This window comes from Ochotona princeps, chromosome 2 (assembly GCF_030435755.1).
Source record: "Ochotona princeps isolate mOchPri1 chromosome 2, mOchPri1.hap1, whole genome shotgun sequence".
Lineage (NCBI taxonomy): Eukaryota > Metazoa > Chordata > Mammalia > Lagomorpha > Ochotonidae > Ochotona > Ochotona princeps.
The window spans coordinates 15,006,594-15,033,598 of NC_080833.1; the positions used below are offsets into that span (position 1 = coordinate 15,006,594).

Consider the following 27,005-nt stretch of genomic DNA (forward strand, 5'->3'; position numbering starts at 1 on the left):
ATGTTCCGGCTGCTGAGCTCTCTCCTCCTTGTGGTCCTGGGTAAGCTCCCAGCATGAGTTTGTGATCCCTATGTCCTGGACCAGAAGTCCTGAAATCTGCTCCCCACCCTGGGTGTTGTGATCCCAACACCTGCTTCCACAGGAGGGGTCTCAATGTGTACCTGGGGCACAATTATGGGGGCTTTCAGTTTGGTGCTGGGGAGGAGAGAAGTGGGGAAACAGGGAATGGACCAGTTCAGAAGAAGGACTGGGAGCAGCACCAAGGGCTTTGGAGAGAGTCCTTGGTGGATCAGTGGTCAAAACCAAGAGGTTAAGTTCAGGCTCTGTGCTTAGAGTGTATGGGATGGAATTTCCATTCCCAATTTTTAAACAAGATTTATTTTTATTTGTTCGAAAAGCTGAATTACAGAGAGAAAGGAGGAAAGATAGAATGTCTTCAGTGACCATATGATCACAGTGGCCTGGACTGGACCAGGCTGAATTTAGGAGTCCAGAGCCTCTTCCAGCTCTACCACATGGGTACAGAGGCCCAAAGTCTTGGGCTGTCCTCCACTGCTCCTCGAAGCATACCAGCAGGCAGCTGGATTGGAAATGAAACAGCTGAGACTTGAAACAGCACACATAGGGGATGCCAACCTTGCGGGCACCAGCTTAACATGTTATGCCACAATGTCAGCCCTTCCATTCCTAACTTTACTGATAGGGAAACTGACTTGTGAACAAGTAGCTCATTCTTGAACCTATCTGTGTTGTGAACCCAGAAAGGAGTGTAGGATTTAGAACCCAGAAAGTCTTTAAATCCTACACTCCTTTGAAAAACATTTTTTATTTATGCATTTTACTTGAAAGAAAGAGTGAGGTACAGACAGAGGAATACAGAAGCATATTCCATCTCTACCACAAGGAGATCTCCCAACTCCCTCCTTACCCCCAAGTATCTCAGACAGGAGCCAGTGGGGGTCAGGGACCCATCACTGTAGCCTGCTGGAATGCACAATGTCAGAGTTGGAATCCAGAAGGGAACCAAAACTCAAAGCGAGGGACTCCCATATGGGACTTGGGCATTCTAAGGGACACTGAAACCACAGAATCAAATACCAACCCCAACGCCACCACTGTGTGACAATCAGCAGCAGGCTGCTGAGCAGGTTCACCTGGAGTCGGGCACTGTTTCTAGTGTCAGCAGCCTCACCTCTCATATTGACTAAGGCAGCATGTTTATCTTCTTCCTTGCCTCGTGGGACTCTGGAAATGCCTGTTCTAGTCCCAGTGTCTACTGTTCATCAGTAAGGTCTGAGACTCAGAAAGGGAAAGGGACATCGGGGGGTCAAAAACTGTGGCACAGCTAGGACTGGGATCCTGCCCCCCTTTCTTGTTGGTGTCCCTCTGCTGGTTACATCTTTCCTCTCCTCTAGCCTCAGGCTTGGACCAGCCTTTCTACAACCCCTCCAGCCGTGTGGTCAATGGTGAGGATGCAGAACCCTACAGCTGGCCTTGGCAGGTGAGAGCAACACCAGCTGCACTGAATCACACTGTGGACACAGGACTTCAAATTCTGATGCAAGGTCTCTAGCCTTGACCCCACAGCTCCCTTTCCAGTCCCTGCTTCAGCTTCCCAGAGCCAGGAGCTCTGGAACAGTCAGTTGCCCATGGAGATTTTTCTGTTTTTATCTACAACCTGCTGTTTGTGTGTTAAAGGTTGGATCTGGAGCCAGAAGAAGGCTTCACTCAAGGGGTTTGTGCATAAATAATTGTGGTACTGTATTTAGGAAGGCTGACTTGGAGATTGATTTCTACATTCATTGAATTGCACAATAGGATCTAGGATGGGGATATTGCATAACCACAGTGTGATTCCAGAGGAACTTTGATAGGACCACCATGAGCAAGTGTGTGGGTCGGGCACCACATGACTCAGAAAAGACTATTGTTTTCAATGTGAATGGCACCTCTGGCATTGTGTGTGACATACAACAAACATCAAAACCCTAGCCATGGACCCTCAGACTGCTTCTTTCCGGTCACTAGGTCTCCCTGCAATATGAGTACGGTGAGGGCTGGTTCCACACCTGTGGAGGGACCCTCATCTCTGCCGACTGGGTTATCACTGCTGCCCATTGCTACTCGTGAGTTCCCTTGCTGCCCCACCCTGTGCCAACCCCAGGAACCCCAGGACATGGGGTGCCTATGGGAGGTGGGCAGTCAGGCCGACTGACTTCTGCTCTCCTGGCAGGAGCGACCGGACGTATCGGGTCGTGTTGGGAGAGTACGACCGCTCAGTGACAGAGGGACCTGAGCAGGAGATCCTCATCAATCCTGAGGACTTCATTGTCCACCCACTATACTTTTCCATTTGTACACCTTGTGGGTAAGTGAGCTCAAAGCCTGGGCCCAGGCTCCTGTGTTCTTCCCTCCATGATCTACAGCTCATCTAGGAGACTCCCAGAGTGGGTAGGGTGAGCAGCCTGGACCCAGTTCCCACACACTGGGCAGAGCCTTAGAGAGCAGCAGCACCAACATCCCTCCCTGCACAGGGGACAGCAGGCCCAGGGAGAGGGAGGAAATCCCCCAGGGCTGCTGGGCTCAATGTCCTTAGAGCCCACCCAGGAGCCCTCATGTCCTTTCTCCAAGTTCAAAGTGTGCTGTGCTCAGCAGAGGTTCCTCCAGCACAGCCTGGGTTCCTGGCTGTGTGGGCAGAGGAGGAGCACTGGACTGAGAGTCAAGCTATGGCTGTCCCTCCCTGAGTGTCCTGGGCAGTGAGTGCCCTGCTCTGGGCCTCAGGTTTCCCCTTGACCCAGGTGACCCCATAGCAGGGCTTTGTGGTGGTGGAGATGGGCAGAGAGGCCCTGCTCAGTCCTCACCTGTGTATACAGCTGTGTGTCTGGAGCTTAGACTTTTCTGATGAGAGGATCACAGGATGGGGTAGAATGGGCAGATGCAATACATGAAGGACACAGTGATGGAGACCCTGGCCCATGCTCACAGGGCTCCTGGGGCAGAAGGGAGACAAGGGAGACCCAGGTAAAGATGTCCCAAGTGACAGCAGGCAGAGCACTGGTCCCCAATATCTGGTCAGTGGGAGAGAAGCATCAACATCCCTGGGAACCTGTGAGAAATGTTGGAAACGTCAGACCTCAGACCTCAACCAGACACAGCCTCAGACATTCTAGGGTTGGGGTCTGAAATCTGTGTGGCTTTATTTTTTTTTTACATTTTTATTTTTATTTCTTGAAGTCAGAGAGAGAGAGAGAGAGAGAGAGAGAGCAATCATTAGTCTGCTGGTTCCATCCCTAAATGCCTGCTTTGGCCAGGTTAAACTCAGAAAGCTGGAACTCAATCTGGATCTCCCATGTGGATGTCTGGAACTCAGGATCTTGAGCTTCAGCCTTGACCCTTGGAGCCATCAGCTGCTTCTCCAGCATGGACATGAGCAGGAGGCTGGGATGGGAAGCAGAGTCTGGACTTGCCCCATGGCACTTTGATGCGGGATGCAACCTCTAAGTGCTGTGCCCAGTGCCCACCCAGAAACTGTGGGTCATAGCCTTCCAGGGCACTCTGACTCAACTTCACTGTGAAGATCACAGATGGACATCTAACACAACCATGAAGGCCAAGGGCTGATGAGGGCTGGAGGGGGTAGGAAGCAACTGTGCAGTTATGGGATGCAGGAACAGCAGCAGTTTCTCAGATGAGAATACCTGGGTGTTAAACCCACTGGAGGACCAGGTTCCATGTGGTTCTTCCCTCCCCACAGCAATGACATCGCCCTCATCAAGCTGTCACACAGTGCAAACCTGACAGCTGCAGTCAAGCCTGCCTGCCTCCCTCCTGCCGGGGACATCCTGGACCACGGGACAGAATGCTACATCACTGGCTGGGGCCGTCTCTCCAGTATGTGCTAGCTAGGAAGAGTGGTAGGGTGCATGGTCACACCATGGCTGGTCTCTGGTTTTTTCTCCTTCTGCAGTCTCCCAAATTCTAATGTGTCCACCTGTGTGCTAGGCCTGGGGTATAGAGGTGCACACAGCCTAAGAATGATAGAACTGGAAGGAAAAAGGACCAAATTAGGCCAATAAGGCTGCAGGCCTCCAATGCCAACCTCTGTTATTGCGCTCTGTTGTGCAGCTGGTGGCTCAACCCCAAGCAAGCTTCAGAAGGGGCTGCTGCCCGTAGTGGACCACGCTCACTGCACAAGGCTGACCTGGTGGGGTTTACTTGTGAGAAGGACCATGGTGTGTGCTGGCGGGTATGAAGTCTCTGGTTGTAATGTAAGTCACTTTGCATCTGTCCCAGGTGGACAGGGCTCCAGGTTCCTCTACCATCTCCATGGAGGTGGAATAGGTGTCTTCCCTGTTGGCCACAGTCAGGCTCCAGGCCTGGAGGAAGTCAGCACAGATCCACACACCCTCACTCCTGGCCCACCTCACAGGCCCCCTCACCTGGGACCATCACTGTCCCTCCTCCTGCTCAGGCTGCCCCATCAGCACACCAGGGACACTCGCACCAACACCTTGAGTCACCCACTCTGAGCTCTGCAGGGATCCTCAACCACTGTGCTGTGGGAGCTGAGTCCTCCTAGGCAGCAGGGAAGGTGCTGCCAGCAGGGGGAGCTCGCATTTGTCGGGGCTCCCTCTGTGCCAGGGGCTGTGCTGAGGTCCTGTGTGGGTCCCTTCCTGCTCAGCAGGTGTGGTAGCACAGCCCCTGCTCCTGCCCAGATGAGGCCCTGAGGCTGGGTGTGGGTGTGTCTGCAACCCCCAGGTCAGGGACAATTCCTTCCAGTCATGATGGCAGCTCAGTCCCCATCCCTCTGTCCATCACAGGGTGACTCTGGAGGACCTCTCAACTGCCCTGCAGGGGATGGTTCCTGGCAGGTCCATGGTGTGACCAGCTTTGTGTCCTCAAGTGGTTGCAACACTGAGAGGAAACCCACAGTATTCACCCGCGTGTCGGCCTTCATTGACTGGATTGAGGAGGTGAGGACTGGGCGATTTGGGCTTTCCTGAGATGGTCTGGGGGTGGAAAGTCAGATCCTGGTGATGGGCTGCAGGGATCCTAGAAGGGCAGTGGGGGAGGGGTCTGGGGACATTCCTGAGGGGCCCGGGATGTGTTCTGCTCTGTGTGGCCCCAGAACTTCCCAGGCTTTGGGTGGAGCTTTGCACTTCCTTATTAGTGACGGTTTCTCAGTGTGTCCTCTGGTCAGATCCTTACTTGTCCTAGAGGATAGAGGGACATGTGGCCACCTGGTTGGGGAGATATGAAATGAGCAATGATGCTGAGAATGGATGCATTCTCAATAATAATGGGTGAGAAACCCAAGCATCAATGAGGGCAGTCGGACAAGGACAGTTAATATTGTCATTTTATCAGCAGTGATCACCACTTCGAGACCATGTTAATGTGCACTACAGACAGTAATGGGAGCCTTAGTGTTTTAATCCTGAACCCCCATGAGGTGAATTCTGTGATCACCACTCTTATTAGAGAGGAAACAGGCTCAGACAAGACAGGTCACTCTCCCTGGTCACACAGGGTCAGTTTAGGAGCTGACCCCAGTTCCATATGACTCCAGCACATGTGATGCTAACTTGATTGTTCTGTCTGTTCATTCTTTTCCAGAACACTGGGATTGACCTCAGCCAGTCATGCTGATCCCACATCCCTTTATAAAGAATAAAGATCCCTCAGCAGGTCCCGAGTTGGGTCTCTTTCCTCCATTGCCTCTTCCCTCTGGCCTGTTCCTGAGATCTGAGAGCTGATGTGCAGAGATGAGACCAGAGTCAGCCTCTCATGTGAGCACAAGAAAGGTGCGGGGACCAGGGAGGAGTCATCGTGGGATGACCAATCTTTATGATCTGCCTCAGACTGGGAGCTCTTGGCCTCAGGACTTTCAGTGTGGAAACTGAGTCAGTCCCAGCACAACAGAACAAGCAGTTTCTCCAGGATAGAGTCCCCCAGAGAGCAGTGGCTTTTCCATGCAGGAACAACACACCGTGACACCTGCAGAGAACCTGAGCCTGCCCCCTCTCGGGAGGCTTGTGGTTGAGTGGGAGGACCAAGGGTCCCTGCTGCCACGGACTGGCAGGAGGGCTGTGTTTATTCATTCACTCAGTATCATTCATTCCTCATTTCAGAGGAGCACTCTGAGAGGGAGTGACACATGGGCCCTGCTCTGAAGTGGTTCATTATTTAAGGTAAAATGTGCATGGCAGAGGCGTTCAGGGAACACTGACTGGCTCCCTACCCATGGCAGGCTTGGGCTGTGAGTTCTGAGGTTAGTACAGCAGCCTGAGGGAGAGTCCTGGCCACAGGGTGAGGAGACACACAGACCAGAGGGACACATGGTGTGCTGCCCACAGGATGAAGCCCACCAAGCAGTGAGCAGATCAGAAAGACATCAGTTGTGCAAATCAAAGAAACACAAACACAAACCAATTGTGCAGCTCATGTGCCTCCTGAATTCTACAGATAAAACATGCCTCAACAAGGAAGCACGTTGATCACTACTGATACCAAGATGCTCCGCAGTCCCCTTCTTTCACACATTTTCATTTTTGTGGCTAGCTTTCAGTGCGGGTTGAAATGGGGTATGTGACACCAGCATCCCATGTCTGAGTGCAGGTTTGTCCCAGGTGCACTGCTTTGAATGTAACTGCCTGCCAATGCACATGTAGACTGTCCCAGTGCCTGGACTACTGCAACACATGTGGGTGATCTGGACAGTCTGTCTTCTGGCAGCCATGTGGGTAGTGAATCAGCACACAGAAGGTGTGTGTGTGTGTGTGTTTCCTTTTCTGTCACAACTTTTCAAATAAATACATGCATATAAAATTCTGAAAAATTCTGAAAAGAGCCTTCAGGGGAGCAGGTGTTTACCCAAGTGACTAATACATCCATGTCTTACGTCCAAACAGAGTATGTGGGCTTAATCCCTGGCTCTGACTCCTGGCCTAGACCCCACCAGGAATTGATGATGTTTCACATTACTGGGTTTGTGTCACCATCCAGGAGCCTTGGGCTGTCCTCCTGGCTCCTCTTGGTCCCTGCCCAGTCACTATGGGCATTTGAAGGTTAAACTAGTGGATGGGGGTTTCCTCTATTTGTCTTTCTCCCTTTAAAACAAACCTAATGAAAAAAAAATTTTAAAGATTTACTTATTTTACTTGGAAAGAGTTAACAGAGGGAGAGAGAGATGGAGATCTTTCATCTACTGGTTCATTCCCCAAATGGCTATAATAGCCAGAGGCAGGCCAGTCTGAAGCTGGGAACCAAGATTTTCATCCCAGGTCTCTCATGTAGCTGCAGGAGTCCAAGGACTTGAGCCATCCTCCACTACTCCAGGCCATAAGCAAGGAGCTGCATTGAAGTGCAGTGGCCAGAACATGAACTGGTGCCCATATGGAATGCCGGTGCTAACAGATTGATGGTTAACCTATTACACCACTGTGCTAACCTTATAATGAGAACTATAAATAAAAATACAGTTAAAGTTAAAAACAAACAATATGGAAAATCAGCAGACTCTAGATAGGTATTTGCCCTTCAAAATTAACAAATTTCATATTTCACTTCATGTTCTTAAAATTAATAAATCACAGTAAAAGCGGAGCCTCTCTGTGCTCTTCCCAGAGGGCCTCACCATGGTCTACACACCAGGCATGATCACTTCTCCCTTTGGACACACACTGTAGCCCTTGCCTGTCCCTCAAAGCTGCCTGCGGTAATTGGTTGCTCTGGCCAAGGCAAGGCATGGAGAGAGTGTTTGCAAGCTCTGGTTCTGTCATGGCCTCTGCTGGCTGCTGACCAGCCTGGTTCCAGAGTGAGGTGACATGGGACTTGATGGGTGTGCAGCACAGCCAAGACACAAGCTCTGCTGTCCAATCCATGAAGAGTTGGAGAGTGATTACAGACCAGTGGACCTCTTCTATCCTACTAGGTAGAATGGGCTTAGTGTGTGTCCCCCTTCTCCACATTCTTGAATGTTTAGTCTGTATGTAAATAGCCCTGACAACACACTGCCTGGTGTGGTTTTTCAAAACAAAGTCCAGCTTCAGGCTGAGTGAGCAGTCCTGCAACTTGCCTCTTCCTTGTGATCTTAGAATCCTGAGGTCTCTCCTTGTTGCTTTGTCTTTGGCTCACGGCTGCAGTGCGTGTCCATTATATAACAACACTAATTGTCTGTCCCTGCCCTGCTAATGGACACTCAGAGAAAGGTCCTTTTCCTATGATTACAAACAGTACTTCAGCGGTGTCCTTGACACGTATCCAGGTGCACCTGTGTGGGAGTTTCCCTAGGGAATATTCTAAGTGATGCGGTGGCTGAGTGGCAGGTGTGCTCACTCTCACCCCACCAATGGTCACCTCGCTGTCCATGGGACTACACCAACAGTACTTCTCACAGGTCCCTGTTTTTCCTTGTTTCATATACTGCCTGGCACATCTGGCAAAGCACACTATACCATTGTCCCAAAAAGGCACTTCCCCTACAAAACCCTCTTGCAGCCATCACACCCAAACGCCAATAGCCCAAGAGCTGCTTTGACAAGGACTGAAGAAAGTCAGAGCAAGAACACAGGCAACAGAACAGAGAGCTGGGCTTCATGGGGAAGGCAGGCAGTCATACTGGAACTACATACCAAATGCTTACTCTGACCAAGGCAGACACACAGGACTGGTGACAAGTAACCAACAGGAAGGACCATGACCTGCTGTGCCACAACACTGGCCTCAGATGCTTTCCTTTTTATGATTTCTTCCATGGCTTTTCTTTGCATTTAGGAAGCAGTCATATTTGGGGCCCAGTGTGAGGGTTTAATTGGCTAATCCTTCACCTGCAAGCACCAGGATCCCACATGGGTACCAGTTCATGTCCCAGCTACTGCACTCTTGCTTATGGCCTAAGAAAGCAGTGGAGGGCTCGGCAGTGTGGCCTAGTGGCTAAGCTCCTCGCCTTGATCCCATGTGGCCGCTGGTTCTAATCCCGGCAGCTCCACTTTCTCTCTCTCTCTTCTCCTCTCAGTATGTCTGACTTTGTAATAAAAATAAAATAAATCTTTAAAAAAAAAAAAAAAAGAGCAGTGGAAAACGGCCCAAAGCCCTGGGACCTGCACTCCTTGGGAAACCTGGAAAAAGCTCCTGGGTCCTGGCTTTGGTTCAGCTCATCTCCAGCCATTGTAGTCATTTGGAGAGTGAGCAAGTAGATGGATGATCTTTCTCTCTATTGATTCTCCCTATAAATCTGCCTTTGCAATAATAATAAATATATATATATATTTGTTTTTATCATTTTATTATTATTGCTATCATTTTATGATGCAGTTTCATATTCCCTTATCTCCTCCCCAGTTCCCTCCCACCTGCCTAGTTCCGCTATATCATTACTAAAGTATAGTTCTTCATACATAGTCATATGTCCATCATTGCGGGCATGGACAATGGCAGAGAGTCCAGAATCCTATTGTCAAGATATAGTAAACAGTTTCATTGTAAGTCCATCTTTGTCTGGAAATAGAGATGCATACCACACAGCATCCTCACATCTGGATGTTAGTCTCCATTTCACAGCTACTGTACATCCCCTTAAATGAAAAGTCATGATACAAAATCAACAATAGAAAGAAAAATAGAAATTTACACTGCCATGAAGTTAAATGACATGTTACTAGATATGACAGTCTCCATTACACAGCTACTATACATCCCCTTAAATGAAGAGCCACAAAACAAAATCAGTATCAGGAAGAAAAAAGAAATTAACAACACCAAGAAGTTAAATAACATGTTACTAAATGACTAACGCGTAGCTCAAGAAATGAAAATCAAGAACCTTCTTGAAGAAAATGATGCTACTGCATGATCTATGAGTCAGTGAATGATTTAAGCAGAAGAAAGTGTTTTGAAGAGATAAAACCAACAGAAAACAACAAAACCCATGCGATATAGTTTCCGCTGATCTTTGTTGAAGTGTGTCTCTTCTACACAACAAATAGATGAGTTTTGTTTTTTAATCCAGTCTACTAATCTAGGACGTTTGATTGAGCTTAAGCCATTTACATTCAGAGTCTAATATGCATGGGTGGTACTTTGGTCCTGTCATTTTAGGAATGGGTTGTTCATTGGTTTAGTCTTGTGTTGTCATTTCACTGGGATGTTCTTCCCATTTGCTTTGGTTTTGGTAGGTGCTAGTCCTCTTCTCTGTCAAGAGAACATCTTGAAGTATCATTTGTAGGGCAGGTTTGAAAGAGGCAAATTCTTTTAATTTTTCTTTACTGTGGAAGAATCTTATTTCATTTTCAAAGACAAAGAAAGCTTTGCTGGATATGTTATCTTAGGCCAACAATTTTTTTCTTTTAGAATCTGGAATATGTCACTCCATTCTCTTCTTACCTGTAGAGTTTCCTGTGAGAGATCTCCTGTGGATTTAATTGGCATTCCTTTATATGTCAATTGATTTTTTTCACGTGCCCATTTCAGGATCTTTTCCTTATGTTTGATTGAAGAGAGCTTGATTATCATGTGTCTTGGTGAAGATCTCTTTTGATCAAGCCTGTTGGGAGTTCTGTGCCCCTCCTGGATCTTGTTTCCCAATTCTTTCTCCAGATTAGGGAAATTTTCCTTTATTATTTCATTAAATATATTTGTAAAACCAATTTGTCTTTCTGTACCTTCTGGGACTCCCATAACTCTTATATTTGGCCTCTTAATAGTGTCTTTCAATTCTTGAATACTTTTTTTGGCCTGATCCAGCTCTGCTTCCACCTTTTTGTTTGCTTCTCCCTGATGACAGGAAATATCTGCCAATTCTGAGATTCTTTCTTCTGCTTGTTTCATTCTATTTTGGAGACTCTCCACTGTACTTTTAATTTGCTCTACTGTGTTCTTAATTTCTGATAGATCAGCCTTGATTTGCTTTATTGCTTCCTTAAATTCTTTGAACTCTTGTATGTACTTTTCATTGTTGATCAGCAGCTTTAAAATGAGTTTTATGTATTCTGTATGCCCCATTTTCTCGATGTCTTTCTCAGTGAACTCTGAGGTTGGCATAGGGTTTTGCTCCTTTGCAGGGGAGTTTTCAGCAATATTCATTGCGCCTTTGTCTCTTATTTTGCTCTTGATCATTGTATTTGTGGTTAGCAGAGTCTTCTCCTTGGGGCAGGTTTCTAAGTTGTGTCACCCACAGGTCTACAATGCAATTTTACTTATTGCAGTTGGTTCACAACTCTTTGTTTGCAGTCAATTGTGCCCCAACCTCCAGAGAGTTCCAGGTCTGGGTTCTTATGTTAGATTTTCACCGTGGTCTCCACAGCCCCAGCTCCTGGCTCACCAATCTCCACCTCCTGTGATACTGTGCTGAGGCTGCACCATTGTCTCTGCAACCTTTCTCCCACTTCTGGTTGGAGCAGGTGCCACAATTAGGGAGACACCAGGTGTCCTATATAGCTAGGTTGTTGGTGGCTCTGATTGTGCTGGAACATGTTGGACGTTAGGTCTGGGTGCCACACGGACCTATTTTGACCCATACGATGCCACAGTCGGTATTATTTTCCTTTAGGACCAGTGCAATCCATGGACCTCAGCAAGTTCTCACGAGGTCAGCACATGCGCAGTTCACTGTTATCCCCTCCAGTCCTAAAGCTATTGCCACAGTGTCAAAATGGCTCCTGATGTACCACTACTAGAGTTCTTGATCTGCTGGCCATCAGGTCTGAGGGCTTCTCATACCTGTCTTGGGTGGAACCTATAGAATGCCATGTTGTTGCAGTTCACTGAGTCAGAAGAGAGCTCACTCCCAGCTCAGCTCATGCTTAGTCCTTTTCTTTGCCTTTGCCCCTTACGCAAAATGGCACCCAATTCAGCTCTATGTGGCAGACTGCCCTATGAAATCCACGCTGTTCTCGCACTGCCCATCTGTGATCTGCTGCTCTGTCTCTGCTCCTGGTCAAGTCAAACAGACCAGCAGGACGGACAGTTCTTTGTCTGGGTTCACCACCCAAGCTCCCAGTGAAAGTCCCTTCCCACCTGGTTGCTGGTGGAGTTCAGATTGCTGTGCTGGAATATCAGTCAGTGCAACACCACACCATTGTTTTTGCTGCTTTCCTGTGTCTGTCAGTCTCCTGGTACCCCTCTGCTGTTGTTCTATCTTTTCCTATTTCCTGAAATATGCCCTCTCTGCTTCATCCTGATTAAATGTTTCTCCATGTGTTTAAACGTGTCCTTACCCTAATCCACCATCTTGATTCTCCCCAAGTAATTATATTTTTGAAAAAACAACCATATTCAGTAGGCATGGCCTGAACGCATATGGGTGCTCAGCATTGGTGTGAGAAAAATGACCTAATCTTACCCAAATGCACAAGGCAATGTTCAGTTGATACTGTTACTTAGAGTAAGAAATTTGGGGTTCTGACTCAATCCTTCAATTCTCCTCTGTTCTCTCTAAGACCCCGAAGAATTCTCAGGATGTATAGTTTGATCTCCAGACCTTATAAGAAAGATGGTTAACTTTTTTCCATAATGATGCTTAGCCACATGTGAAAGACCAGAAGAACAAAGCTCTTCTATGGGCATTGCCTTATCTCCCAATAAAAGCTGCCAAAATGTGTCTGTGATTACAGACTTCTAACTCAACTCAATAAGGACTTATGGATAGAACTGAGCATCCCCTTAGCTGACATCCTGTTTGCTGTCCACTTTATCAGAGCTCAAGAGGGAGAGGAACAAGCTAGGCAAGAGGCCACTAATGTGGCTTTGTAAAGTGATGTGCCATCAAGGAGAGCCAGCAAGGCTAGTTCACCCTCACACAGCCCGCAGAGAGCAAACAGCTGCCCCTAACAGAAGCTGACTTTCAAAGAATCCTGTCAGCTCTGCAATAGCCTGGGGACTGGCAGGAAAACTGCCTTGGGGGTCAAAGGACTCTTTAGTCAGAACCATGGTAGATCACAAGCTAGAAAGTTCTTCACTTTACCCAGCTCCCACTGTGCACATCATTATGGAGGGGATGGTCTAGGATCAGTGAAAACTGAATTTCCATCTAGAGACACTGTGTGTTCTGTACTAGCCTCTTATTCACTTCTCAGTCTAGTTAATAGGCATCAACAGGTTGTGTCTCCTGAAGAGTTATTCATGTCCCTTAGGACGTCTCTCGCAGTATACCACATGAAGACGTAGATAGGCCTGGGTGTCACATAATATCTGACCAGCTGATTATCTATTAACACCCGTCTAGCGATCACAGCCTTCCTGTCAACTTGTATTTGCCTCTCGAGGACAACTTCTGGATATGAATAGCTGTAGAGTTTTTCTGGGTCCTCTAAATGACTGTTCTGTGGGACCTTAGATATTTAATCTGCTTGTTAGATACATTTCCTCCAGACTTGAAACAGTGAAGTTCTAAGTGGTCATGCACTTAAAACCTCAGATGAAAATATCTTCTGTTAATTGGAGCTACAGCTCCCTCAAGACCACCTTCTCCTGAGCACTGGATGGACCACAGGCCCCTATTTTGCTCAGCTTCAGCTCCAAAGAAACAAAACAGTCCCTCTAACCCCTGACAACAGCCGGGGAGGGAATGAGGAAGCCCAGGCCTAGAAGCAGGCCAGTCTAGCTACATCCCACAGCGCCTCATCAGCACGTACACACCACACAAATCAGCAGCAGGTGTTTTATTTGTTTCTGCCACAGCCATGCATATTGTTTTTGTTCTTTTCACATCGCATCTGCTTTGATTACTGATGGGGTTCCTCTGAGACCAAATCAAAGCCCTCACTAATCTTTTGATCCATTCTCCCTGTGCCACTACCCCCACTAATGTTCCAACCTAACCCACAATGGTCCCCATCCCTTCAGCTCAAAGGAGCCAGAGACAAACTATGCACACCAACACCATAAAACAACAGGTATGAAAGTTAGGGTGATAAAAGTGACTCCTTGATGCGGGTCTCATGGACCTGCCGAAGGCCAACTCTGCCCTTCCAGGAATGTCCAGGATGTTATCCTGACGTGGTGTCAGTGTGCAAATGGTGATACCCACCGTGATGAGGACCCTGCTCTGTACATCACACACATGTGCATGCGCAAACTGAGGGCTACTGCCTTCTCTTGTTCTCCCATCCCCAAAAGCAAGATGTAGAAAACCCCAGTGCTATATACCCTAAGTGGCCACTTTCCCCATGCAGTCACCCCCACATGGAAGTGGTTCCAGGCCATCTCCCTTGAGGGGACAGTCCATCAGAGTCTCTTAAAAATAAAATTCTGGGCCTGGCGGCGTGGCCTAGTGGCTAAAGTCCTCGCCTTGGAAGCCCCAGGATCCCATATGGGCGCCGGTTCTTATCCCGGCAGCTCCACTTCCCATCCAGCTCCCTGCTTGTGGCCTAGGAAAGCAGTCGAGGACGGCCCAAAGCTTTGGGACCCTGCACCCGCGTGGGAGACCCGGAAGAGGTTCCTGGTCCCGGCATCGGATTGGCACGTACCGGCCCGTTGCGGCTCACTTGGGGAGTGAATCATCGGATGGAAGATCTTCCTCTCTGTCTCTCCTCCTCTCTGTATATCTGGCTTTCCAATAATAATAAAAAAATCAATCAATCAATCAATCAATAAATAAAATTCTTTACTTAAACTAAGAGTCTCTCTCTGCCTCTCTCTCAAATTCTCAAAGTGTCTCCAAACTTGGTAAAACTTACAGAAGACATTAAACCTTTTTGGTAAATGTTTCCAAAAATTGTTGTGTTTGTTCAAATTACTCAGTAAGATTTAATTTTTTTAATTTAAAAAAAATGTTTTTTAATTTTTTCTCTATTCTGTCCCAAATGGAAAATTCATTCTGAAAGACTCACTGAATACGCAGTTGGAACTCCAGTGTTTCTAAGAGAAGGTTAACCTCTTATATAATGATACCAGGCCACATCTAAATGACCAAGTTACCCTGGCCACATATAGAAGACTAAATAGTATAAATAGTACAGCCAAACCTAAGAGCTTAAATTATGATATAATTTCACAGCTAAATTTACTTTTCCATGGACACAGTAAACAGACAATCCCTCTCCCTTTTTTCAAAGCAAACTAAGTGTGAGATAAAGTTATACCAGTGACTTCAAACTTTTTAAACAGATTGAGTAATAATCAGTAACAATCATGTCCTTAACTTCCTCAGAAGGACATAGTCCCCCTCATGCACAGTGTCTTATCTCATGGGAAGAACACTGCCAGAACATGCCTGTGACCACAGAACTCTGTCTCAGGTCACTGATGATCTGGGGTTGAATGTCCATGTGGCTGGCACCCTAAAGGCTGCCCCCTGGTCTACTTTGATAGAGACCTAGAGGAGAGGGTTGAGCTAGGCAGCAGGAGGCCAATTGGCTTTACTTACAAAGTAAATTCATTGTCAAGGAGATCAAACAAGGCCAGTCCTCCCCGTATAATAGCACCTGGTTTTGATATGGAAAGCCAAGGCATTGGGCAAAAGCTGCCATGACAGAAGCCAGCTTCTAGAGAGCCCTGTTAGCATGCCAAGAGCCAGGCCCTTGGAAACAGAAATGTCTTGGCTGAAGGACTCCCGAGTCAGAACCACAGACCTTGTAGGTCACCAGGAAAAACAAAAAACAGTAAGCTTTGCCAGCTTCCAAAGTAATCATTGCAGGTTAAACTAAGTGTCCACTTAAAACTAGTCTATTCCACACTAGCCTCCTATTCTGGTCAGCCCTCCTCCAAGCTCGCCAGGAAATGGAAGTCAACAGGATGTCTTCCTTAAGGAGATTCACACCCCCTATCCTGACCATGTCTCATCCATTACCCCACGTGAAAAGTGCAAGAGGTCTGGGCTTCACACACATGCAACCAGCCTTTATAACCATCTGATTATCAAACCCCTTCTGGCAATTTCTAGCTGCCTCTCAGTGGGAAGAGTTTATGTGGCACTTTCCTGGGACCTCTAATAACTCTGTCCTTTGCTTTGGACCTTGTATATTTAAGCAGATCAGCTTGTTAGCTCTGTTTCCTCCTGCATGGCCATGCACCCTCAGATTGGAGCAGCTTCTGTTGGCTGTCGCTGCAGCCCCCTTGAAAGCCCACCTTCTTCTGCAACCTGGGTTTGATCAGTTTGATCATGGGCCCCATTTCATCCCTACTCAGCTTGAAGAAGCCAGATCAGTCACCTTAGCCCCTGATAGCAGCCAAGGTTTCTATATGCAAAGGGAGAGAAGGAGCCCCAAAGTAGAAGCAGGCCAGACTAAGTCCATCCCACTGCTCCTTGCCACTTCATACATGCTGAATGAATTAGAAGTATTCTTTCTCTGTGACAACCACAAATGTATTTGTCTTCCCATTAACATGAGAGGGACTTGTACTCCTACTTCCCTGTTTTCCCCTTTATCCTATACTCCAGATCCATCTCTGTTTTCCATCCCTCCGAACCACCATGTCAAAAGGGGTTTTTGAATTGGGACAACAGCAGCAAGACCAGCAGTTTGGGCAGATAAAACAAATAAAATCAGAGACTTACTCATCATTCTCAGATCTTTCCTGCCATGGACAGTGTCTCCAATACCTCCATTTACCCTCAAATTCACAGAGCTTCTAGTCCTACCATGTGTACAGTTACTGTATTTCCAAAGTTCTTACAGGAGCAAGTGACCACCATCACACAGGATCAACACAAGGCCACTCTCCTTCTATCAGTCCAATTGGATTCGAGTAGAGCTACCCAAATCACATCAACACCCCTTATCAGCAGCAGACTGTACTCAGAGGCAGAGTTGATAGGGCAAGGACACAGCCTCAGACATTGTAGTTACTCAACCATTCTATCTCCCAGACTGTAAACAGAATCAATTCCCCCAGGACTCCTGCCCCTGCTTTCTGAACAAGCAGTATAACCCTAGCCTTTTACCGTTCCCCACCCTGGCATTCCTTTCCAGCTACCTGGCCCTCAGAGTAGAAGGCCCACTGAGTTTACAAAGCCCACTAAAAGATACTTCAGCTCTGCCTAATGCCCACCCACAAAAATGCTGCCACTCCTCTGAGCACACCCTGAAAGACCAGGCCACAACCACATCTTTCTTCCATCCACATGCTAGCAGTTGGCCACCTTCTGAGAATCTTTTTTTTTTTAATAAATTTTTTCTGGTTGAGAATTGATGCTTCATTTTCTTCCTGTTCTGTGCCTCTTTTCTAACATTTATCACCTTAAATTAGAATTTTTTTCTCATATGTACCCCAAGACTGAAAAACAGGCAGGAGATTGTCTCCATTTTTATTTTGAAAGATCAACAGGTATGCGCACACACACACACACACACACACATACACACACACACACACACACACACACACACACCTCCTTCAGTGGTTCACTCCCCAGGTGACTGCAATAGTCAGAGTCCCCATTTTGGGTGGCAGGGATTCAAGCACCTGAGCCATCACCGAGGCCACTTCCAGGGTGTGCCTAGGCAGGAAGATGGAATCAAAGCAGAGCTAGGTCCTTACCCAGGAATCCAGACATGGGTTCTGGGCAAGCTAAGCACTGTAGTAACCATTGTGCCAAATGATCCCCAACAAGGACAGCATCTTTCGTGCAGCTTCTGCTCTCTGCAGTAAATCTTGGCAGTCTTGAGCAGATGGCCATGGCTTTGCAGGCTATGGCCTTGGCAGAAAGCACCTCGAGGCTCACTCATTTTCAAGGATGAGGCATCAGGAGAGCATCGTGAGGGGTACATGGGGCATTCCAACCAGAAGCTGCCCCTGGGAGCTCCCAGGAAAGCAGACAGAGCATGGGAACCCATGTCTGGCAGGCCAGCACTCGAGAAAGGCTCAGCTCAGTGTGCTGAGAGTTCAGAAAAGGTAAGGATTGAAGAACCTCTGTATCAAAATCCCAACATTTGTTCATGGCTCATTGCTACTACGAAACTGTGTGAGCTTGCAGGCCAAACGGCCTATGTGACCTTTAGTACTGATGGGCCCAAATTCTCATGAATCAAGGCCCACCTAAGTCTGGTTATCTCACAAGTAGCTCCAAGTAATCAAGTGGGTGCTTCCCTTAGTTGCAGGAGGCACAGGCTGTCCAGCCGAGATAGGTAGGGAATGTGTGGTATTTCCCCTCACCTTGCAGGCTATTGTGAATTGCCCATTTTCTACCTATTGTGGACTGCCCATAAAAGCCCTATGAATGTGCTGTTACAGGGTCTGAGTGAGATCACACCAGACATGTCTAAGGTTTATGAAGGAGTCTTTATTAACCAAGTTTGGTGATAATAGAGCATACTAGAAATAGCAAATCACAAGTCCATATGGCAATCCAACCAATCATAATCCAACCAACATAATCCAAAGGGGAACAAATGGTCATTATCCGTAAGTCCATCCGTTAAGCTGAAGACCTACGTCCCAGCTTCCCCAACAATATAAGTTATCTTAAGAGACATGTAACAAATTACCTGGGCACACTTACAAAGCTGCAGACATTCACCTTTCCCTGGCTTCTCTACCCACATTCCATCACTGCTGGGCCTCACCTCTCCTGGAACTCCTGATAGTACACAAACCAAAAAAAAGAAACATTATTATATCCATTGTCCCATCTAAGCAGTACACAGGGAGCATGCTCAGGGGATTGCCTGTCCTGGGTCAGCCAAGAGCCGAGGTGCCAGAGTAACAGAAGCACCTGACCAGAAAGAAAGGGAACCCCTCCCCCACCCCCCGCCCTGCTCAACTACATGGTCCTTTTAAAAGGGGCTTGTGAGAGGAGTGGTTACACAACAATGCAATACCGTTCCTTCTCAGTTGATAGGTGGGTCACAGGTGGGCAGGAACGAATACCTAGGTGGTGGCTGGGAGTGGCTGAGGATGGAATTAACATTCCATTGCTGTTAGGACCCACTTTCAGGACAGAGGGCAGGGACACAGCCACATTTCATTTACACACTGTCAATGGGTGCTGGCTATCACTGGCTGCACCCCATAACAGTGCTGTTTGGGGCCACACTCTGGTAAGAGTGTTGGTCCAGACCAGCTGGCTGGCCGGTCAGTCAGCCAGCTGCCTGCTCTCAACCAAGAACTTAAGCTCAGACATGCCAAGCTTGAATAAACCATCTTTGTGCACTTGGATTGACTTCAGACTCCTGGTGATTTCTGGGGATCTCAAAAATCTGAGCACAACAGAATCACTTTTTCCCTTGGAAAGCAGAGCTGGCTTTGGGCAGAGGTGGCCTATATCCATGCATGCATCCTTTAAAATCACTTTTGATGTCCAGAAACATGCCAGCAAATAAGTTAAAAGGATAAAAAATGAGCAAGAGGGTCCCTGCCTCTTGAAGGCCTGGTTATTTAGGAACCGTAGAAACAAATCATTCCAACCTGGTGTGTCCCAGGGATGAGACAAAGGAATGGTCACACACAAAGCAGTGAGTGTGCTGAGGTTGGGCAGAGGAGGATTCTGAGCTGAGGTCTGGGTTGATCCTTGAAGGAGGAAAGACCAGGAGAGTGGCAGACAGGAAGGGATTCCAGAAAGATCTACAGATGGGGACAGGATATAAGGTCAGCATTGATGACAGGCAGTGTAAAGGAGCATGGACTTCACACTGGCAAGGGAAATGTCCTAGGTCAGGGTGGAGCAGGAGAGGCCAAACATTGTGATTCAGCAGGTTAAGTGGTGGTCTGTAACGCTTGCATGCTGAATGTCTACTGCTTTAAGTCTCAGGTACTCAACTCCTCAATATAGCTGTCAGAAAACATATCTAGGAAAGCACTGGGATGTGACCCCAGTATTTGGGTCGCTGTCACTCAGGTGACAGGTCTGATAGATTTCCACGTTTCAGGTTTGATTGGGTCCAGCCTCAGCCCAGCTGATACGGCCATTAGAGAAGTGACCAAGCAGATGACAGATCTCTCACCCTCTGAGCGTGTGTATGTGTGTGTGAGAGAGAGAGACTCTTCTTTCAAGTATCTTTTTTTTAAACCTGCAAAGTTTAAATCAACCTAAACTCCAGGAGCAGGGGATTACATCCTGGACAAATGATGTTTATTTGAGATGAAAAGAAGTGCATAATGTAGTTTTGGAAAAAATCAGAATGTAATAATACTTTTATGCAATAAATGTCTATATACATAAAAATTTTGGGACAATGCACCTTGATATGTTAGCAGTTGGTATCATTAGGGGTAGAATACAATTGAACTTTATCTGTTTATTTTTAAAATAGATTATATACTTCAAGGGCAGAGGGAGAGACACAGTGAGAAACAGAAGAAGCAGGAAGAGAAAGATTTCCAGCTACCGCATCACTTCCCAAATATCCTCACTGCCCAAGGCTGGGACGGGGAGAAGTCAAGAGTCAAAAATTGCATTGAGGAGAATCAAGATGGCGGAATAGGGTAAGGACATGTTTAAATGGACGGAAAAACATTTAATCAGGATGAAGCAGAGAGGATACATTCCAGGAAAAAGGAGAGGACAGAACAACAGCAGAAGGGTACCTGGAGGCTGACAGACACAGGAAAGCAGCGGACACAACGGTGTGGTGTTGCAGTGACTGATACTCAAGCAGCATTCAGCTAATGGCGATCTGAAATCTACCAGCAATCGGAACTCCACCAGCAACCAGGAGGGAAGGGACTTTCACTGGGAGCTTGGGAGGTGAACCCAGACAAAGAACTGTCCGTCCTGCTGGTCTGTTTGACTTGACCAGGAGCAGAGACAGAGCAGCAGATCACAGATGGGCAGTGCGAGAACAGCGTGGATTCATTTCTGACTCGATGAACTGCATCAACGTGGCATTCTATAGGTTCCACCCAAGACAGGTCTGGGTAGCTCTCAAATCTGATGGACAGCAGATCAAGAACTCTAGTAGTGGTATATCAAGTGCCATTTTGCACACTGTAGCAAACGCTTTAGGACTGGAGGGGATAACACTGAACTGTGCATGTGCTGATCTCGCGAGAACTCACTGAGTTCTGTGGATTATTGCACTGGTCCTACAGGAAAATAATACAGACTATGGCATTGTACAGGTTAAAATAGGTCCGTGTGGCACCCAGACCTAACATCCAAGATCAGAGCCACCAACAACCTAATTATATAGGACACCTGGTGTCTCCCTAATTGTGGCACCTGCTCCAACCAGAAGTGGGAGAAAGGTTGCAGAGACAATGGTGCAGCCTCAGCACAGTATCACAGGAGGTGGAGATTGGTGAGCCAGGAGCTGGGGCTGTGGAGACCACGGTGAAAATCTAACATAAGAACCCAGACCTGGAACTTGCTGGAGGTTGTGGCACAACTGACTGCAAACAAAGAGTTGTGTACCAACTGCAATAAGAGTTCACTGAGGAAGACATCGAGAAAATGGGGCATACAGAATTCATAAAACTCATTTTAAAGCTGCTGATCAACAATGAGAAGCACATACAAGAGTTCAAAGAATTTAAGGAAGCAATAAAGCAAATCAAGGCTGATCTATCAGAAATTAAGAACACAGTAGAGCAAATTAAGAGTACAGTGAAGAAAGAATCTCAGAATTGGAAGATATTTCCTGTCATCAGGGAGAAGCAAACAAAAAGGTGGAAGCAGAGCTGGATCAGGCCAAAAAAAGTATTCAAGAATTGAAAGACACTATTAAGAGACCAAATATAAGAGTTATGGGAGTCCCAGAAGGTACAGAAAGACAAATTGGTTTTACAAATATATTTAATGAAATAATAAAGGAAAATTTTCCGATTCTAGAGAAAGAATTGGGAAACAAGATCCAGGAGGGGCACAGAACTCCCAACAGGCTTGATCAAAAGAGATCTTCACCAAGACACATGATAATCAAGCTCTCTTCAATCGAACATAAGGAAAAGATCCTGAAATGGGCACATGAAAAAAATCAATTGACATATAAAGGAATGCCAATTAAATCCACAGGAGATCTCTCACAGGAAACTCTACAGGCAAGAAGAGAATGGAGTGACATATTCCAGATTCTAAAAGAAAAAAATTGTTGGCCTAGGATAACATATCCAGCAAAGCTTTCTTTTGTCTTTGAAAATGAAAGAAGATTCTTCCACAGTAAAGAAAAATTAAAAGAATTTGCCTCTTTCAAACCTGCCCTACAAATGATACTTCAAGATGTTCTCTTGACAGAGAAGAGGACTAGCACCTACCAAAACCAAAGCAAATGGGAAGAACATCCCAGTGAAATGACAACACAAGACTAAACCAATGAACAACCCATTCCTAAAATGACAGGACCAAAGTAACACCCATGCATATTAGACTCTGAATGTAAATGGCTTAAGCTCAATCAAACGTCCTAGATTAGTAGACTGGATTAAAAAACAAAACCTATCTGTTTGTTGTCTGGAGGAGACACACTTCAACAAAGATCAGCGGAAACTATATCGCCTGGGTTTTGTTGTTTTCTGTTGGTTTTATCTCTTCAAAACACTTTCTTCTGCTTAAATCATTCACTGACTCATAGATCATGCAGTAGCATCATTTTCTTCAAGAAGGTTCTTGATTTTCATTTCTTGAGCTACGCGTTAGTCATTTAGTAACATGTTATTTAACTTCTTGGTGTTGTTAATTTCTTTTTTCTTCCTGATACTGATTTTGTTTTGTGGCTCTTCATTTAAGAGGATGTATAGTAGCTGTGTAATGGAGACTGTCATATCTAGTAACATGTCATTTAACTTCATGGCATTGTAAATTTCTATTTTTCTTTCTATTGTTGATTTTGTATTATGACTTTTCATTTAAGGGGATGTACAGTAGTTTTGTAATGGAGACTGTCATATCTAGTAACATGTCATTTAACTTCATGGCATTGTAAATTTCTATTTTTCTTTCTATTGTTGATTTTGTATCATGACTTTTTGTTTAAGGGGATGTACAGTAGCTATGAAATGGAGACTAACATCCAGATGTGAGGATGCTGTGTGGTATGCATTTCTGCTTCCAGACAACGATGGACGTACAATGAAACTGTTTACTCTATCTTGACAATAGGATTCTGGACTCTCTGTCATTGTCCATGCCCGCAATGATGGACATATGACTGAGTATGAAGAACTATACTTTAGTAATGATATAGCGGAACTAGGCGGGTGGGTGAGGAATTGGGGTTGGGATAAAGGAAATACCAGGAACCTATAGAATTGTGTCATAAAGTGATAATAATAACAAAATGTAAAAAAAAGAATTACATTGAAATCTCCCACATGGGTGGCAGGAAGCCATGTGTTTGAACTGTCATTTGCTGCCTCCCTAGGCCATTAACATGACTCTGGATCTGAAGCAAGAAGTAATTGGTAAGCACAGGATTAACCTGTTGTGCCAATGTACTGGCTCCTATCTCCTGATCGCTCTTCATCCTGAGTCTTACTATCGTGAAATCCAATGCTCAACTGCAGGCAGTCTCCTAATTTGAAATCCTAGGAAACAGGAGGCATGGCAGAGGGGGAGTTTCTGAGCTCCAAGAAGTCTGAGGAGGCTGCAGTCCAGCCACTGAGTTGCAGGGGGAGGAAAAGCTGTTTCAGCTCGCTGGAAGCACACCCCAGGCAGGGAGTGTGACCTTGCTGGTCCCTCCGAGAAGTTGCATCTTCCCCAGATAACAGGGCAACACTTTTCTTCACAAGATTGCAAACGTCCAGAGAGTCAGAAGCGCTGGGCACACTGCCACTCTCAGTACGTTGCCAACACAACTCCTGGAAAGAGGCTCAGAGCGCAGCCCTGAGACAGCAAGGCACGCCGGCCTGTGCATGTGGCAAGTGGCGGCCCAGACAAGGGTGGTGGAACCAGCAGGCTGTGCCTGGGGCGCCATACCTCTGCTCCCTTGAGCACCCAACTGCGCATCTGTGGCATGCTAATGTCATCTGTGTGCGGCCATCCCTTCAGTCCAAGATATCTTTACTGAAACAGTTTTCATTTCTTGCTGTTTCAGCCCTTTGGTGTCGAAATTCTTTTTCGCTGTTCATAGATGCCTCTGGGACACTCATTGATCTCAAACTGGTTATTCCATGAAGTGCATCCACGTGTTCTACAACACAATATTGTCTTTACCTGCATTTTAGAGAAATTTTTCAAACACTTTCAATAAACTACTATGCTGTCGTTCAGAACGATTTCTGATCTCCCAGATAACTATTGCTAAGTCATCGCATTCACTAAACACAGTGTCCATCACCTTAAAGAACCTCTGACTTCAGAATCCGCTGCTCCTTGTTTTATGAAACTTTGCATTCACACTTGCTTCCCTTTCTGCAAAAACAGTTTATTTCTGTTTTCGACTTTAATTCTGTACCGTGTGTGCTTGCCATTAAAAGTATTAATGACATTAAAAGCATACACTGGAAAAGCACTTAAAAAATTCAAGTTCATTTTGGCTCCAAAAAAATGTTAATGCATGCATACAAGGACAGTGATTTAAAGCAGACCCTGGGGCAGTTGGGCTAGAGTCAGATGCTCATGTCCGGTAATGGAATTGCCCGGGTTTGGTGTCCAGCTTGGCTCCTGGTTCCAGCTTCCTGCCAGTGCAGACACTGGGAGGAGCTGCAGTTGTTCAAGTAACCCAGCTCCCGCTGTGCACAAGGAAGACCCGGACTGAGTTCCCAGCTTCAGCCAGGGCCCAGCTCTTCGCTTTGCAGTCTGTGGAGTGAACCAACAGATGGGCACTCTCTCCGTTTATCTATGTCTGACTTTCAAATAAGTAAACATGTTTTTTGAAAAAATAAAAGTTAGAATAAAACGGGTTCACATCCTGGCTCCGCATCCACAGTCATTAGCTATGGGAGTCCTCTGCTAAGCTTGAGCCCAGCCATGGTGCTTTCTCACAGTGTCGGCACAGAGATTAGACCAGCTGGAACCATACATGGTTTTCAAGTATCATTTTTAGAAAAATAAACTTATTTTTAATTAAAAAGAATGATACAGGGGGAGACACACAAACACATATACAGAGGGAGAGGGAGAGTGTGTATTCCATCTAAGTCACACCCCAAAAACCCACAACAACCCATAACATAAGCATTTTTAAAACTATCCCCTCTTAGTCTAATCTCATTAATTCCTTAAAAAAATTAAATACTATCACCTCTGTATTTTTTAGTTTGTTTTTTTTTTTTAATGAAAATGCTTATTTCCATCTACTTGAAAAGCATAGAAATAGCTGGGACACACACATTTACGTGTAGAGACACACAAAGCAGGGTGGCCCTGGGGACCTGTCTTCCCTCTGCTCTCAACAACCAGGACTGGCCAGGCAGAAGACCTGAACCTGATACTCCATCTACATCACCCCGAGTAGGCGCAGGGAACCATGACCTTGAGGTCATGCTGCCTCGCAGGAGAAGAAAGCTGGCTGGGAAGTAGAGTAGCAGGGACACTAACAAGCTCTTCCGCCCAGGATTGCAGAGGCCCAGGCCAGTGCTTGACACGCTGTGCCACAAGCCCTGCTCCAGGCATATCCATTGAATGAGAAGGTTGCTTGTCTTTCAAGGGAAACAGTTCCTTGCCGCTCACTCAAATTGCCTTATGCGTGTGCTCTTCACCAGGAGTCACTGCCTTGTCTCAGTGCTGCTGCCTGATTGGTGAGCACTGATCTTAAATTCTGGTTCAGTACATACACTTGAGCTAAAATGATGTTTTATTAAAAACTAATTATTACAAAGAGGCTCATACTTACTGGTTGTGGAACCTGAATGAAACATAGAGTTGGCATTTAGCTGGTCAGTGAAAAAAGTTTCTGCTAATTCTTTACCCAAATGTTTATAGTAGCCAGGGATGAACCAGGTTGAAGCCTGTTGGACTGAGTTCCTACGGTAGTGCTGCCATCATGAGACCTCAGACTCACATGAGAGTCCTGTGGGTGGCAGTTCTAGAGGCCAGTGGTCCAGCAACCAAGGGTCAGCAGTTGGCTTCCTCCCCAGGAACACATGGATCTCTGCCAGGTCTCTCTCCTTGTCATGTGGGGAGCCACCCTCTACACCGCATCCTGGTGCCCTATATCCCCATTCTACAAAGGCATCTGTCACCGTGCATGAGGATCACTTTAATGACCTCAGTGTAACTCATTACGTCCGCAGCGACCCCATTTCCAGATGAGGCCACACTTTGAGAAGTTAGTTAGGACTTCAGCATAGAAATTATGATGGACATAATTCCATCAAAGGACATACCTTGTGGGACGGAGAGACCATAAGATAGATAGAGCAGGTGGTGTTCCAGAGCAGCTTAGGTCTGCAACTGAAGGGGAATGAACAATGAACTTCTCTCTCACTGCATGCACTGTGATTGGTCTCTGTGATCTTCAACCAAACCTGTGTCATGAGCTGAGCCTGGAAGAGAACAGACATCAGCCTGGAGGGGGAACTGAAACATCTGATAAAATCGGGGACACAGCTGGACAAACTCACAGGGGATGGTGGCCTCTGAATGTAGCAGCAGGTAGAGCTAAGAGTGTGTATAGATATGCAGCTGACCTGAGGAAATCCATCACAGAGCCCAGACGCAAGGCTTTGGGCAGCAGTGAGGGCCTATGACGAGGAAGGCACCAGTGCATACACAGGGCTTGCAAGCAGGCAGGTGAGGCCAACGCACCCTGACCATGCACTCCTCCTATCTGTTTCTCTGGCTGAAACCTGCTATTGATGTCAGCCTTCTGTCAGCCATGAAGGATTGTACCAGTGACAGGGAGCAGAAGGGGACAGGTAGAGAATGTACTGCATTCCTGCTGCTGTGCCCCTTGAGCTGTTGAGGCCTCTTGTCTGCCTTTCTTGTGGAGGATCCTGAGGATAGGAGAGTGTCTGGGACTGTGTCAATGCTCTACAATTATCCACCTCCACCCTCCAAGGTGAAGCGTCTTCCACCCAAACCCACAAACCCAGACCTGCCCACATGACCAGGGTGCTGGTGTCAGGGATGGACTATGACGAGACAAGACGGAGAGTCACTTGGAGTGGTGGGAGTGTCTGTACCATGATTGTATGGTGGTGTCAGGAATGTAGATGTTTGTCAAATCTCTTTAAATCTTCAAACTCATCTA

General features: G+C 46.6%; 1 protein-coding gene across 1 annotated transcript; it reads left to right on the top strand.

Annotated features, from left to right (window-relative positions):
• On the top strand, positions 1–26,065 carry LOC101518083 (chymotrypsin-like elastase family member 3B). Its single transcript, XM_004592391.2, has 8 exons — positions 1–40; positions 1,416–1,501; positions 2,029–2,126; positions 2,234–2,368; positions 3,755–3,891; positions 4,126–4,268; positions 4,821–4,973; positions 25,985–26,065. Exons 1-8 carry the CDS (start codon positions 1–3, stop codon positions 26,063–26,065), a joined length of 873 nt encoding a protein of 290 aa, XP_004592448.2.
• Positions 26,066–27,005: the final 940 nt, after the last annotated feature.